Source organism: Ursus maritimus, unplaced genomic scaffold (genome assembly GCF_017311325.1).
Source record: "Ursus maritimus isolate PB19 unplaced genomic scaffold, ASM1731132v1 scaffold_25, whole genome shotgun sequence".
Taxonomy (NCBI): Eukaryota; Metazoa; Chordata; class Mammalia; order Carnivora; family Ursidae; genus Ursus; species Ursus maritimus.
In genome coordinates this window covers 34,013,391-34,029,901 of record NW_024425008.1, presented here as the reverse complement: position 1 = coordinate 34,029,901, position 16,511 = coordinate 34,013,391, and the positions used below count along the sequence as shown (strand labels likewise).

Genomic DNA, 16,511 nt, shown 5'->3' with positions numbered 1-16,511 from the left:
CTCTCTCTCTGGCCAGCCAGGGAGTCCTCTGCCAGCCCAGCCCCACGGAAACGCTGATGCCCTAGTGTCTTCCGCTGGTCACTTGGCAGGGGATGGGCTGGGGGTTCAGGGACCCCAAAAGAAGCCTGGGAATATTATTTGACAATAAAAAGGAATGAAGTTCTGATACTTGCTACAACATGGATGAACCTTAAAAGGTTTGCTCTAAGTGAAAGGAGCCAGTCACAAAGGACCACGTATTTTATGAGTTCCCGTCTATGATGAGTCTAGGACAGGCAAATCTAGACAGACAGAAAGCAGATTCGTGGTGGCCAGGGGCTGGGGAGAGGAGGGAATTGTGGGGTGATGACTGCTAATGGGTACAGGGCTTCTTTCTGGGGTGATGAGTCTTCTAAACTTAGATTGCAGTGAGGGCCGTACCCAGTGATCGTGTGCAAACTCCTGAGTGGGACACGTTAAGTGGCTGAATGGTATGCTATGCGAATTGCATTCTGAATAAAGATGTAAACTATAAAGACTTGGCCTTCAGGACGGGCCCTCCAGGGCAGAGGGACAGAGATGGGCCAGCGACCACTGCCAACAAGACAGTCCTTGGAGAGTGGCTCCCTGCCGAGGGTCTCACTGCCACGAGCACCTTCCCAACCTCGCACGGACAGGGAGCTCCTTCTTGACCTTGGGGGGAGTGGCCTCCACATCCTGGCACTGGGGGAAGAGTGCACAAGCTCGGACCTGCCCAGCTTTGCATGGGTGAAGCGCTTACTTTCCCTGACAGCTGTGGTCACTGCCCTGCCATCAGATCTGAATGTCGGAGGTCCTTCTCACCACTCTCAGGGCTCCCTTTACTCTGAAATGGTCGGTCCCCCCAGGAGAAGCTAAGCCACTCCATTTCTGCCTGGACCCAGCCTCAGGTGCCCCCACAGTTCAAGACGGTTCCTCCAAGGAGGAGTCCCAGGGCAGTGCCTGGGTCAGCCTTGGGGACAAAGTGGCTCAGGAGTGGGGCTGTCCTGAGGATGTCCCCCTTACCTAGGCTTCTCCTGGGTCTCGATCTGACGGATGATGCTCTCCATCCAGGACAGGAGGTCTCGGGCCATGCTGAAGAAGCGGAATTTGTCTGCCGTGTCTACCAGCTGGGTGCGGCGGCCGGCACAGGCGTCGAGCAATGCTTGCCACGCGGTGGACACCTCCTGCTCCTTGTTCTGGATGGTCTCTGCTTTCTCCCCAGCGTATGCCTTCTGCAGGCGGCTGGCCACGTCCTGGAACTGCTGGACCTGTGGTTGGGCAAAACTGGACGTTGTTATCCAGAAAGACGTGTCCTGGGCTTCTGATGGGCCAGGGGTTTGTCTCCTCTGGATCTCTCTTCCCAGGGCTCTTCTGGAAGGCAAGATCTTCAGCCTCCCACCAATGCTGGGGGAGAAGTCTCCTTGTTTTGTCTTCTATGGACCCAAGCCATCCTTTGGGCTTTGATGAGGATATGGGAGTAAATGGGACTCTATGCCCTTTCATCTTCCCAGAAGTACTGTAATTAGAGTAACCATGTGCCAGGCATATTTCATAGACACCCTATGAACGAGGTACTATTGTGATCCCAGATGAAGAAACTGAGGCACAGGGAGCCTGAGTGAGTGCCTGAGGTCGTTCACACTGGAAGAGGGGTGCACTGGAGTCCCCGTTCTTAACCACTCTATATGCTGCCTGTCCAAGGAAGGGGCTCTACCAGATCCCTGCTTGAGGCCGGTCCCAGTGCAATGAGGCCTCATTCCTGAGACTTCAGTGGACTGTGCCCACCTCAGGGGCTCTGGCACCCCTCAAAGTACAAGGGCCACAGGGCAGGCCCCAACTTCGGCTGTAGGACAAAATCCTAGGAGGTCCTCTTCTGAGTGAACCAGGGCCCGACCCACCTTGGTTCCCTATCCCTGAACCCCACTGGGTGGGTGCAGGACTCCACAGCCAGCCCGTCCCTCCTGGGGCCTCTGGAAAGCTGCTGAGGCTCCGTCAACGGGGGCCCCTTGCCCTCACCCTTTCCATCACATCAAGTTCTGTGGAGCCCAACGGGCCTGCAGAGGTGCCTCGGAGGCCACTGCAGTGAGGGGAAGTGGGGGTCTGAGCAGATCCTGGGGGCCCCCCAGCTCCTACGTAGAAAGACTGAATAGCCCAGGGGCTCAGGGCATGGAGTCTAGAGCCAGGATGCCAGGATCTGAATCCTGGCTCCACTGTTTCTCCACATGTTCCGGGGAACTCGTTTACTCTCTGTGCCTTGCTTTCCTCACCTATAAAGAGCAGATGTTAGAACCTAGCTCAGAGGGCAGCTATGAGGCGTCAGTGACTAAATGTAATGCCGATCCCAGCCCTTGGTGCTAGGAATGCACCGTGCGTGTTCACGAGTAACACTGCTGCACAACCAGAGACAGAGCATTTTAAGGTATTTTGTGCCCTGGGTTTTTGTGAGGTTTCAGACTGAAGAACTACTTCTGAAGCTAAAGAATGACTGAAAGCCACAGCTCCCAGCCTTTTTGCCCCGAGCTGTTGCCTTTCTAAAGATGCGAAATTTCCTGGTGTCCATTCCAGAGGTTGACATCCCCAGGCCCCTGGGAAGTTGGTCACGGGGAAGAGGTGGATGGCAGGTCCCAGGAGCTGTGGGGGTGGGGGGGGGGGTAGGGGAGCAGCAGGGGACAGAAAGCACCTGTAAGCCCAGCAGGTGGAGCTCCCGCTCGAAGGCCGTGTGCACCCGGTGGAAAGACTCAGCCGTGCTGGCGTCCAGCCCCACGTCCTCAGGCAGCTCTCGGTGCTTCTCGTCGATGAGGCCCAGGATCTCCGTGCCCGTGTAGAAGTAGCGGTGCAGATCATAGGAGGCGGCCAGCAGCTGCATGCGCGTGTCGATGAGCTCCAGCAGGTCCGCCCACATTTCGTTCAGCCCATCCTTCCACTCTGCAATCGTGGCCGCTTCGCTGTGGCCTGCGTCGATGAGCCGCTCAATGATGATGTTCACGTTGTCCACCCGCTCCTGCCCAATCGCCCCCGTCTCCCGGGCAAAGTCCCGGAACTTGTCCCGGAGCAGCTGGATGTGGGGGAAACAGAAATGGGGTTATCGGGGGGTGGGGGGGAGGGGTGGGGTGGTGTCATCACCCCAGCCACAGACTTTCACTAGGCGGGAACCACAATGACCTGGGGCCACACCTTCCCAGGGCAGCCTGAGCTCACGCCAGTGTGTCTCCATCTCTATGTAGCAGTGTGTGTGTGTCTGTCTGTCTGTCTGGCATGACTGTTCCTGCGTCTGTGGCATTCAAGGAAGACAGAGACAGCACTCACAGTGACATGGTCAAAGTCTTGCCCCATCTCAGGGGACGAGGCCACCAGCTCCTTTTCTGAAATCCACTGCTCCAAGTCATCCGCCTCCCTCTTCAGCTGGAACAGGTGATACATGTTCTCTAGCTTCCGCCTGCGTTCTTCCGCTACGTCCTTCAGCCCTGCGTATTGCTTGTCCACTTGCCCTTGCAGTCGGATGATCTGCTCCCTGGAGTTCAAAACCAGAAAGCACTCAGAGACGAAGGCAGAGGGCCCAGAGCAGCCAGCTCAGAGGGGCAGGGATAGCTGGGGAACGGAAGTTAGGAGAAATGGCTGCGGCTTGTCCCAGGAAGTGCTGGGGAGGAAAAGAACCACCCCTCAGACCAGAATGCCTCAGGTGATGACCGCAGTGTGTCCTGTCTGGACAGGGTGCCTCCTGTCATCATCTCTCACTCTGGGAACCTCAGGCAGACAGAAGGGAACTCCTCCATTATTCTCCCAAGGAGGCTGATAGAGCAGCACTGTGAGCCCAGCTCCAGAGGCCCCCCCCCAGGGATCGGGCCTGTAGTACAAGGGGCTCAATCCTTGGGGCTCCTTGGGAGATACTGGGGGGCTGCTGAAGCCCCACAGCTCTGGATGCCCTGCAGGCAGCTGAGGACACAGCCGTGCCTGGGAGGTGCAGCTTGGCGTGTCTGGCCCAGGGGCTCCCATCTGTGTGGAACCGACTAGGCGGGTATAAGTTTTCTACCTTCATGCCTATATAATGTTTTTGCTGAGACACTGGGAGATCCTGAAGTACCTTCCGGACCATAAAGAGAAAAACAAAGTTACTCTTCAGTGTCTCTTAGCATAATCTCATTCTTCTAAAGATTGGAGCTCTTGGTTCACCAAGAGGTAGTTTCGCTATTCCATTTTCTGATCTTTTTGCAAACCAGACCTTAGTTGGCCCTGTTTGAAGTTCCTTACGCAAAACCAAGGCATGAGATAGAACTGGGCCGGTCAGCAGATGAGAAAGCAGTGGTCTCAAACCCAGTTATCCCCCAAACTGTTGCTGTTTTCCCACTTGGACCTGAAGGGATCCCGGTTGGTGGGGTCCCTGGCCTGATGCCCAGGAGCTGACCAAGTCCCTCCAGTGGCACACGCACCCCTCTGGGTGGCCCGCAGACAGCAGGCTCTGGGCCCTGGCGGCCAGCTGCTTGATGTTCCGTCCGTACTCCTCCACCGTGTGCTGCTGCCTCAAGTGCCGCTTCAGCATCACGATGGCGCTCTCTTCGTCCTAGGAGGCAGCGACTGTCAGGGCACCTGCTCCTGGAGGCGCCTGAGACTGGGGTGGGGGGTGGGGGGGTGCAGCCAGGCTCATGGCGCCCTCACAAGAGAATGGTGCACGATTCCTTCCTGCTACTTGTTCCCCAGCAGTACCCTACCTTCCTCTTGATTCTTTTCTGATACCTACCCTCCCAGGCCCAGCTCCAATCTTCTGACCCCATGAACACCTTAGAGATGCCTCACCTCAACTCTCCCTCCCTCCCGGCAGTCCCTCATTACAAAATCCATGGCACGAAAAAGGTGGGGAGATCTTGGGTTCGATCAAATCTAGGTTGGCAAACGGGGCACCTGACTGCGTGACGCACGTTGCAGCGGGTGTCCTCACACACCGGGACTTACGACGTGTGACTGCCCACTGACTGCCCCACCCCAGCTCTTCCTCTCGGCCTTGGCTCCCAGCTTGGCGCCACCCCCACCCCCAGCCAACCTTGGGCGTCTCGTCGGAGATGATGTAGAGCTCTTGCTCGCTGATCCAGGCCTCGGCCTCGCTTGCGTCCAGGTAGTACTGCTGTGCCTCACTGGCGTCCCGCAGGCGCTGTAGCCGCCCGGCCGCCGCCTCCTGCAGTGTGTCCCATGAGCCCTGCAGGTGCCCCAGGCGTTCCTGGATGTCCTGGCAGTCGATCTCGGCCGCCTCCACCAGCCGCTGCCCTCTCTGCAGCACGTCCTCCACCCGCGGCGCGTGGCCCAGGATCTCGTTCTGCAGCGTCTGTGGCCAGGTGGGAAGGGCTCGGAGGTGAGGTAGGGGGGCCGGGCCCGCATGCAGCAGGTCATCCAGGGCCCGCTCTGGCACTTGGGGCAGGCTCCCGCTCAGGGAAGCTAGTGCGGAGCGGGGCCCGTGAGCCGGGCTGGCGCTCGGCACCGCACAGCACCCTGCGTCCACCCCCTGCAGGCTGCGAGCAGCCGCTAAGTAGCTTGGGGCAGTGGCTGGCTGCGCAGGTCTCTGCACGCGGCTCTCCATGCTCCCTGCTGTTCCTGGGTCTCAGCAGAGCTTGCTTCCTAGCCGCGCATGCTGGGGGAACGGAGAATGATTTCTACATGGCCTCTGATGACTTATTTTAGCGCCCCTGGCTCTGTGTGAGACAACAGGTGATGGTGGCTCCTTGCTCAGATTTTAGGATTTGGGTTCCCCCCGGGCCCCCCCGCCATTTCTACTTCTCAAATCTTTTGTGAACTCTGTATTATTTGCTGTTTAAGCATTTGGTCACCAAAAGGGCATTTTCCTCTCTCTCTGGTGATGGGTCGACTTTGTCTTCGGTGGGCCATTATCTGAGTGTCGCTCACTTCCTGGGTCCTGGAGGCCCGGACCGAGCTGCTTCTTGCAGGTGGGCTCTCGGCTCCTTACACCTCACCTCCTCCCTTGCTACAGTTTCCCCTCGGCCCTTAAGACCATCTGGAGTGCAGGGTCAAGAGCAGCACACAAGTGGTACAGTGACCGTCAGCACTGAAAATACACAGGACCAGCAAGATTCACAAGTCACCTAACTTGCTGAAATGCCTTCTTCCCTTTAGACTCCGAATCTCAACCTGACAATGTTTCGTGGTCCGTGCAACTGAATTCAAACAACCCATGGTGTCAGCAAAGTGTGCCTCTTTCTTTCCCTGAGATCTTATGACCTCTGCAAGGGATCCTCTCTCTCTTTTTAAGCAGTTCCTTTCTAGGCCCCCATGCAGTGTACTTCCTTATGATGTATTCTTCCTGTGTCATGTGTCCAACACAGAGTTATGAAGTTATTTCCTAGGTCCCTGGCTTCATTCTAGGCTCTAGGGACAATGTGGAAACAAGATCAACAAAACCCCTGCCTTCATAAAGCTTACACAGTCGTAGAGGGAGCAGATGGTAAGCATGGAAATAACTGAATAAATGTGGATAACGGGTGCTATGAGGAAAATACTCCACTGAGATCGAGAACGTCTGCAGGAGCGTGTTGGTGGCTACTTGAGCTGGGGGAGTCCAGAAGGGGCTTCCTGGGGAGATGACATCTGAGTGAGGCATGAGCGGTGAGAAGGAAGTGACCGCATAAAGGTTTGGGGGATGAAAGTTGCTGGCAAGAGAGAAAAGAAAGTGTAAAGTCCCCAGGTTGGAAGCCGGCCAGGACTATCTGCAGGCCAGAACAGCTAGAATACTATGAAGGAGGGTCAGATTGATGAGAAGTGAGCTTTAGAGTAGGCAGGAGCCAGATCAGGTGGGACAGTGGTTCTCAACCCTGGTTGCACACTGAATAACCTAGGAAAACATACACGGCCAGGGCCCTATCCCCAGGGATCTTAATTAATTGATTTGAGGTAGGAACTTGGCATCCATAGGTTTAAAAGTTCCGCTAGGTGATTCTACTGTGCGGCCAAAGTCGAGAACCATTCACGTGGTACCTTGCAGGACTGTTTCTAGTTGCAATGGATAACCATTAGAGCAGCGGTTCTCAAAATGGGATCCCACACCAACAGCATCAGCGTCACCTAGGATCTTGATAGATATGCAAGTTATCAGGCTCTACTCCCAGAGCTTGATTCAGTAGACCTGAGATGCAGCCTGGTCAACTGTGTTTTAACAAGCCCTCCGGGGGAGTCTGGCGCATGCTGAAGTTTGAGAACCACCACAATAGAGGGAATGATAATATGAGATTTAAGCTGTGGCTGGTCTAGCCTAGAGTAGTCTTGACTAGGGCAGCCATGCTCTCCCAAGAGACTATCTTCCCCTTCTTGGTTAGGGGAATCCCACCCATATTTGTCTTGCCCTTTTCTTGAAATAGCAACCTTCATCCAGGGGAGTTGAGAGTCTTTTGGCAATCCCACCAAGGCCAGACAGAGTCAAAGTCTTTAGTGTTGGAAGGACTGATGTCAGCTCATTTTACAGTTGAGGAAACTGAGGTCCCAGGATACTGTCTTCTACCAGTCTCCTTCCTTTAACTGCAAGTTGTGGCATTAATTGACCCCCTACCTACTGCCTTCTAGCCCAGACCCTGCCTGTGCCCACTGGAGCCTTATATGACTAGGTCATGTCAACTGGGAGGAAAGGTTCCCCAGAAACTTTTCAGATACCTCTTTGAATGTAACTCAGACCCTTGCCTGGTTGCTGGGCTCTGTGAGCACATGTCAGCTGCTGTTATTTTGAGGATGTGCTGGCTGCCATGGCCTTTCTTCTCCAAGGAGCTGCAATGCTGACTGGCATTCTGGGACATACTGCTCTTCTCTGGGACCAGTTCCCAGGCTCTTGTTGCTCTTGGCTGTGGCTGCCCCTACTTCCTGACCCAGAGAGTAGAGCAGGCAGGAGGAGCGACTCTCTGCCCAAGAGCAGGGTCTGTGGCCAGCCCCTGGCTGGACAGAGAAGCACCATGAGCCCATGCAGCTGGCCTTCTTGGAGGATACAAGAGGATACTTGTACTCCTGATACAGGAGGAAGTATTGCATTTGCTCACTTCCAGGAGTCTGACCAGGGCCTCAGAAATGACCCATCAGGCTTAAGAAAGAGCAGAACAGCAAATAGATGTTGCTCTGATAGGCTCAGGGACCAAGTTTAGTGGCTTCCCATGAGTATCCTCATGTGGCAGAAGAAATGGGGCTTACTTGCCCTGAGGATCCCAACAGGCCAGGCTCAGTCCTGGAAGAGGGGCAAATCTGTCTTGGGAAAGAAACCAGGAGCTATGGGCTTCCTTTCAGGGAGGCCACGGGATACAGGAGCTATAAAGCACATAGGTCCTGCACTCACCTATGCTCTGATGGGTCTGAATGGCCCCAAATCCCAAAGCATCTGGACACTCCCTACCAGCACTGGCCCTGCCATGGACTTCCCAGAATTCTCTCTGCCATCACCAAAGCAGCTCTTTTTATGGGATCTGGTGGCCCCACAGCTACCAACAAGAACAAAATCTGCTGTTGCTGGCCTTCTGCGGGTCAGGGCTGGGCATTACCCTGGGCAGGGCAGGGGCAGGGGCAGGGAGGGGGCAGGTGGGGGGACTAAGCAGGTGAAGCAGGACTCACCTGATTCTTCTTCATTAACAGCTGTACAGTTTGCAGATTCGTGCCATAGTCGGCTGACTGGGCCAGAGGCAGCCTCTCTTCCACCCAGAGCTGTAGAGACCAGAGGCGGGGGGACAGCTGATGACAATTGTGGCCACCCTCCGCCAAGCCCTCACCCTGGGTCAGACAGAGCTCTCTCCTGCCATGTCTCCCTGGTTCTTCCCAATGCCCCACTCCCCGTCAGGGTTTTGTCCCCATTTCACAGATGGGGACACTTAGATATTTTGAATTGAGTTTCCAAATAACTTGCTTCTGGTCATACAGGGGGAAGGTAACATAGCTGGATCGTGAACCCAAGTCTGTCTGTCCCAAAGTATGACTGAGTTACGATTCAAAAAGCACTGGCTTTACTTTCATATTTAATGTAATCATCACAACAGCTCTGAGATCAGGAGGTGAGAGTACCAGACATCTGCTAGGAACCACCCTGGGCGGTAGCCAGTTATCCTGACAGCAGCTGCTGGCTCAGCCCCTGGGGTGAGGTCTGCGGCCAACTCACTGTCTCATCCTCCAAGTCCCTGCTGATCTGCAGCTTGGCTCGGGATGATTCCAGCTGCTTCTTCCTCTTCTCCAGGGGCTCCAGGAGGTCCAGGAACCGCCTCTCGATGCTCACGTCTGTGTCTCCTGCCTCCTCTCCCAGCGAGGGCACCTGCGCAAGCAGCTCCCCCAGCTCCTCCTTCCGCACATTCACTTGGTCCTCCACACGCTGGGACACAAGGGGACGGTGTCGGTAACAACCTTGGCACATGGGTAGCCCCACGTCCTCTTCATCATCCGTATCCTATCCATCCTTAAAGTCCCAGCCTTCCCCAGGAAGTCTCCCTGGATGCCCCCACTCATCCTTCCCGCCCCGCAAGTGCCTGTCCTATACTTCACGTGCATGCTTTTTTAAAACCCAGGATCCCTGTCTTACCCACTGCAAAGTGGGAGGATATGCGTTATGAACCAGGAGACATTTTTGCTCAAGCCCAGATAAGAGGAACAGGAGGAGTACTTTTTGCTCCCCAAGATCTCCTATTCCAACATTCCCAGTCTACAACCCATTCACGTGCCTTCAGCTTAGCCAGCATCCGGTTGACGCTGGTCAGGTCCTTGCCCGGGTCATCAGACCGCAGCTGGTCCTCCATAGCGCTGATCCACTTGTTGAGGTCAGCATGGGTCTGTGAGCGCAGGTAGGAGCTCCTGGCAGCTGAGAGGTGCTGGGCCCTCTCCTGTGTGGTGGCCTGAAGCTCATCCCAGAGCCGGTGCAAGTCTTCCAGCCTCTGGGACACCAGGGTTGTATACTGGGTCTTCTCCTCCATCAGCTGCTTTCCTTCCTGCGTGGGGAAGCAGGAGGGCTCACCCTCTGAGGCCCAGCAGCCTTGGAGCAGCCCTGCTCCGTGTGGTTGCTGGGAATTAACTGAGGGGAGGTCAGGGAGGCAAAGACTCTGCCTAGAACTCAGGTGAGGCTCTACTGAAAGACTCTGCACCCCCAGGCTTATTTGCAGGAGAAGGTGTGGCAGGGAGGGGTGCGTTTGGGGCAAAGGACTCAGGGAGACCGTAGCATGGGGAGTTGTTGCAGAACAGGATCAGCTGATGTTATGTTATCTTTTAATTAAAAAAAAAAGATTCAAGATCCATCCAGGTACAGCCAGCATGGAAAGAACTCCACTCTCTCGATTGTCTTCCCAGAGGCTGTGCACTAGCCTTTGGTGATATCTTTTAGTTACTGGGTTTGTGTTACCCGGTTTTTACCTGCATAAATTTACCCTTTCGGGTGGGTACAGTATGATGTGACTTGGGCCTAGGAATATATGTTGCTAACAATAATCAATATTTACTGAATGCCCCCTAAGTACCAAGTACTATGCTAAGAACTTTAATGTTCACAATACCCTCGGGTAGCTACTGTTATTGTCCTCATTTTTCAGATGAAGAAACCGAGACACAGGGAGGTTCAGGAGTCAGACAGTCTGGCTCAGAGTCTGCACCTTCGACCACTATGGAGGCTGCCTTGTGTGGACCCTATGCCTCCTTCTTCCTGGACAGCCACAGCAGAGAGGAGCAAAGGTAACGGATTCCCAGATCAAAAGCCAGCTGCATTTTGACATGGGCCCTGGAGCAGGCCTGTTATAAGGGGGTCATCCTCTTAGAGTCCCCCAACTATGAAGGGTGTGAATGACCACTCCCTGGTGGTCTTGCCCATCCAAACGATGAGGGTCCGTGGTCCCCTGGACCACTCTGCTCATCTCACATATCCCCCTGCCCTTGGGCAGGACAGTGCTGGGGCCCTGGTGAAGATAAAGGAAGGCACACCGACATAACTGGCTGAGGCATTCACTCCAGCATCCTCAGGGTCCTGGACTGTCTCCAGACTCGGGTCCCCCAGAGGATACACCAATTCTGACCAGGCCTAAGAGGACTGGATAAATCAGGAGCTCTGAAGGTTGGACTACTATTTAGAGAAGTTTACACTTCCAGGTTCTATACCATCCAGTAAGTTTCAGACGGTGTCTATGCCCCGCGTGAAGCCCCATTCAGGCACACACATCTGAGCAGAGAGCCCCCAGCACTCACCACTCGCCTCACTTACCGCATCGATGCTATCTAGCCACCCTTGGTGGGAAGCCAGGTCTGCCATAAATGCCTGGTGCTTCGCCCACTTGTTTTGCAGGTTTCTCGCGTCATCATAGGAGACATCCTGAGATGTTAGCAGCTTGTCATTGATCCAGAGAGTGAGCTGTGGACAGAAAGAGGGAGTCCAGCAGTCTCTGAGTGGAGCTCTTTGGCCAGGGGCTCAGGGCAAGACCTGCTGCCCACCTCTGGCTGCAGAGGAAGGCCAAGGAGAGGAAGTATGAATACAGCAGAGTACTACTTTGCAAAACTCTGGGTCCCTAACTCTCAGCACAAGCAACTTAACCTGTGTTGTCTCAGGGCTGAAATATCAGCCCCCGAGTGTCTTCCCTAGTCGAGTGTATGCAGTGTGACACCAGGGATATTTATGCTTCTCTCCATATTTCCAGGACCTAGGACAGGGCCTGGCCTGCTGTAGGAAGTGAGCGTTTACTGGATGGATAGATAAACCCACCCTTTGGCAGTAGGGTGAGAAATCATTAATAAACACAGAGAAAATGTTATCTGAGGAAGAAGCCAAGGGCAGATCCTATAATTAACAATGAGGGAAGAACTGTGATGAGCACCCAATGTTTCCAAGATGTTCTGGCAGCATACCAAGCCTGGTTGATGCCAAGGGCAGAGGCAGATGAAAACAAAGTTGTTTGGGCTGAGTGGGAAGGGGTATGAGGATGGGAGAGAGAAAGAAGTCAGAGAAAGCACCATTCCACACAGAAGTACCCCTCATGGAGGGCTCAGGAGTGCAGGTTAAAAAACTTCCTTGCACAGCTCACCCCAGGCTGAGCAAGCTCTTCCGAGTCAGCTCTCCAACTGGGAGGCTTGTTGAAAACACTGCTCTCTTTCTCACCCGTTGGGGTTCTGATTCATCTGGGCCTGAGTGGGGCCCAGGACTTTGCATTTAACAAGGGCCAGGACTGGCTCCATAATTTTCAGGGTTCAGTGCAAAATGGAAATACTCAAAATTATTAAGAATTTCAAGATGGCAACCACAGAACATTAAACCAAGCATGGGGCCCTTCTGAGCACAGGCCCTTGATGAATGCCCGGGCGGCATGTCCTTGAAGCCGGCCTTGACCAGGGCCCTAGGGGACTCTTTATATAGACAGCCCTCAGGCCACTCTTTGAGAAATCCTGCCCTGGAGTAAGGAAATTAAAATTGTAGATTTGGGGGAAAAAATTATAGAACCAAAGATTCTAGAGGATGACCTAAGCTATCAAATACCCAGAGTCCCCCTCATCAAATTCCAGACTCCCAACTTAGAAAGGATCCCTGTGGACTTTCTTTCCTTCCTTTCTAAGTTTATTATTATTATTTTTTTTAGTGATCTCTACGCCCAACATGGAGCTCAAACCCATGACCCCAAGATCAAGAGCCGCACACTCCTCCGACTGAGCCAGCCAGGTGTTCCCCCCGCCCAACCCCCCACCCTGCAAACTTTCTACCTCTAGGGCACTTTGCTTCTAGAAGGGAATCTCCTGCAAAGTGGCCTGCTTTGCTGCAGCCTCACCTCTTGGCAGTTCTGGAGGAAGTGCTGGAGCTCCAAGTTGTCTTTCAGAATGACGGAAGCCTCCTCAGCCTTCTCCTTGTTTTTCCTGTGCCTGGAAGGGAAGCCGAAAGCTGTCGTCAGCACAGCACTGAGCCTGGGCGCCTTGCATGACACCACCAGCCCTACCTGGCTCCGGCCCCGTGACCTTGGGGGCAGAGAGTACCTGTCCTCAATCAGCTGCACCTTCTCCAGGATCTTGTCTGAGTAGAGGTTTTCTTCAGCTACCAGCTTGTTTCCAGAGTCCACAGGACTCAAGACCTTATCCTGGTTGTTCTCCATAGACACCAAGAAATCCTCAAACTTCCGGATCCCAACCTCTGCAGCTTCTAGGGAGTCTGGGGGCTCCAAATGAGCCAGAGTATATTCCTGTTGAAGCAAGTTTCCAGACAAGGCAGGAAATCAAGCTGGGACGGCAGTGAGGGCACCTGCCAAGCAGAAGCACCCTGTGTAGCCATCTAGGCTATAGCATGAATGGTGCTCCCTGGAGTTGTGCAAGGAAGAGGCACCCTAGGCCTTGCCCTCCCCCACCCCAGGGGCACCCAATGAACAGTGCACCTAAAGCTACATGGAAGGGTAATGGCTCAGGGGAAAATTCACCTCTCCAGCCTATAACTGACCCAAGAATAGGGCACAGTTTAGGAAACAGGGCTGGAAAAGGCATGTGATAAGGAGCAAAGGGGATTTCTCCCCAGTTAGTGGCTAGAAAGAGTCCCCAGAATGCAGAATTTGAAGAGAAAGGGGACTCCTCTTGCACTGATGGTGGGAATGCAAACTGGTGCAGTCACTCTGGAGAACAGTTTGGACGTTCCTCAAAAGTTAAAAATAGAACTACACTATGATCCAGCAATTGCATTACTAGGTATTTACCCCAAGGATATAAAAATACAGATTTGAAGGGGCACCTACACCCCAATGTTTATAGCAACAATGTCCACAATAGCCAAACTATGGAAAGAGCCCAGATGTCCATCGACGGATGAATGGATCAAGATGTGGTATGTATAGATAATAGAATACTACTCAGCCATCAAAAACAATGAAATCTAGCCATTTGTAACAATGTGGATGGAACTAGAGTCTATTATGCTAAACAAAATAAGTCAGTCAGAAAAAGATAAATACCATATGATCTCACTCATATGTGGAATTTAAGAAAACAGATGAACGTATGGGAAGGAGGAAAAGAAAAAAAAAGAGAAACAAGCCATGAGAGACCCTTACCGATAAGAACAAACTGAGGGTTGATGGGGGGGGGATGGGCTAGATGGGTGATGGGAATTAAAGAGGGCACTTGCTCTCATGAGCACTGGATGTTGTATGTAAGTGATGAATCACTGAATTCTACTCCTGAAACAAATATTGCACTGTATGTTAACTATTTAAAATTTTCAAAAGGCAGAATTTGGTCTCTGAGGACATTCATAGACTCACCAGTGCTGTTGCCCTAAGAGATAACCCCGCCACCCCTGCCCCAAGCCCTGAATGCCTCTCCCTACCTGATTGCTGAGGATGGCTTCAGCTTGCTTGGCGTCTCTCTGGAACTCCTGGAAGCCGAGGCACTGGGCGAGGGAGTGGTTGCGGCTCTCCCACATCCGGCACAGGGCATCCCAGCCAGCATCCAGGCCCGCCAGCCTCTGGCCCAGAAGCAGGTACTCGGGGTCTGTCTGATCACGGATCACATTCTCTCCGGATACCTTGACATTCTGGAAGCTCTCTTGGTGCCTGTCGATGTCGTCTTTGATGGCCACATGCTGCTGTAGGAGCTGCTCGGCCTCTGGGAGGGACTCGGGCATGTCCTCGGAGGCCACGGCCTTCTGGGCCATGGATAGCCAGGCCTGGAAGTCATCCAGATTCTGCAGGAAGGCCTGGAGCTGGCTGGCTTCACCCAACGAGGCTTCCTGCTCTAGCAGGGCTTCCTGCAGCTCCTGCCACAGCTTCTGCACACATGCCTGCCGCTGCCCAATGTCCTCTCCCTGCTCGGGGTGTGAGGCCATCAGCTGCTGCGACTCATGCTCCAGGGCACCCACACGGTCCCGGATGGCAGCCACATCGCGCTCCAGCCCTGACAGCTTTCGCTGGATGGCAATGATGCCCGCCAGGTCCTGGCCCAGGTCCTTTGTGGACTGCACCACCTGCATCTTGTCCTCGATCCACTTGCTAGTCTCTTCACACTCCACGCAGTAGTTACGCACCCGCAGGGCTGAGTTCACTGCCTCCCGCCGGTCTGACACTATGGTCTGGAATGCCTGCCACCTGCCAAGCAGGACACAGAGACACCCTCTTTCTTAACACTTCCCACAGGGCCTCCCTACCCAGATTCCCATAGATCTTGCACTCTGAAAAAATCATCTACCCAACACACTGTGATGACTAAAATTCATTTACCCAATTTTACCCAAGACAATATAAACTGCCGATCAGATCTTTCCATCAGCAGGGGGTGAGCAGTGATGTGATTCCAACCAGCAATAAAGGAACAAAAATGACTCTTAGCTCGGCTCCGTATGTAGTCGATTTTTGGGCAAACATAGAACTTGCCCAGATTTTTTGAAATGCTGAAAATAATGGGAAAGCTTACATTTACCGATTTATAGACAATTTCAGGACATAGGGTCCCAGGGTCCCTAGAGGAACCATACAAATGCCCGAGACCATGTTCAAAGTACCCAAGGCCTAAAAACGTCACCTTGGCTCTGAAAGAAAAGAGGCCTTATGAAGGAGGAGGAGGAGGAGGGGGAAGGGAGAAGCTGGGGTTATAACTAAAACAGACAGCATAACCTTAACCTTCAGATGTAGTGCTGGCATGGAAATGGGAAATATGCAAAAGTCTGGCAACATGCCCCGGTGTCTGGGGTTGGTTGGCAGCTTCCAATCAGCCTCTTCTCAAGAGCTGTGCATCAGCCTGGGCCGAGACCACCAGGGACCCTTTCCTTGGACCGAAGCTGACTCATTCTGAGTGATATGTAATATGTAAGTAACATGTAAGCACATAAGAGTGTGCTGACTGCTCATTTGCTGAGCCCATCTTTCCTGAACACCCACAAGGTAACAGCAGTATGTGAGCTGTTGGGAGGATATAGTCATAGCCAGACTTTGCCTTATGGAGTGTATGCTTTAGAAAGAATTAAGACGAGCTCACAAAATAACTGTAGTATAAAGTGCTATGTACATAGCACATACCAGGCAGAGGGGATTAAGGAGATGTGAGGGTGACAAGGGTGAGGGGACAGGTTTCATGGTGGCCATCTGAGCAGGATCTCAATGAGCACCTCTCTGCCACTATAGAGATCTACTTAAGGATGGGGCCCTGAGTATCTCACCCTTCTCTGTACCCCCCGCACCTGGGGGAAGGAGGCTGAGGGACTAGGCAATTGGCCTGGAGAGAGTGAATTTGGGTCCTCCCAAGGCTGCTAGATAGGTCTGCAAAGAGAAGTGGGAGATAGGCGGGGGAGACCTGGGAATACCAGGAGAGCGAAGTGCGAGAGCCCAAAGGTTTCACAGCTTCCCTCCTAGAAAGAGAAGTCCTTGAGTTCTGGAGAATACTGTGCCTACATGTGAGAAGCCCCATGGTGATTTTCTAGGTCTTGGTGTGGTCTCACTGCAGCTACCAGCAGAGGCCACAGAGAGGATGGGCTGGGAATTAAGTCTGGTTCCCCCTGTTGCACTGTCTCCAAGATGGAAGAAGTTGACAGAACCACTCTAGGCAGCCCTGGCCAGGCCATGTCAGAA

General features: G+C 53.5%; 1 protein-coding gene across 1 annotated transcript in view; it reads right to left on the bottom strand.

Moving 5' to 3' along the window:
- Positions 1-16,511, bottom strand: part of SPTB (spectrin beta, erythrocytic) — a 65,424-nt gene that overhangs the window by 18,198 nt on the left and 30,715 nt on the right. The window contains exons 15-26 of the mRNA XM_040641794.1: positions 14,279-15,035; positions 12,946-13,148; positions 12,744-12,834; positions 11,195-11,341; positions 9,675-9,938; positions 9,122-9,328; positions 8,584-8,673; positions 5,036-5,314; positions 4,428-4,558; positions 3,307-3,511; positions 2,681-3,055; positions 1,024-1,268 (exon numbers count right to left, since the gene is read on the bottom strand). Of these exons, the coding sequence (XP_040497728.1) occupies positions 1,024-1,268; positions 2,681-3,055; positions 3,307-3,511; positions 4,428-4,558; positions 5,036-5,314; positions 8,584-8,673; positions 9,122-9,328; positions 9,675-9,938; positions 11,195-11,341; positions 12,744-12,834; positions 12,946-13,148; positions 14,279-15,035 (2,994 nt within the window). The remainder of the gene's footprint in view (positions 1-1,023; positions 1,269-2,680; positions 3,056-3,306; positions 3,512-4,427; positions 4,559-5,035; positions 5,315-8,583; positions 8,674-9,121; positions 9,329-9,674; positions 9,939-11,194; positions 11,342-12,743; positions 12,835-12,945; positions 13,149-14,278; positions 15,036-16,511) is intronic.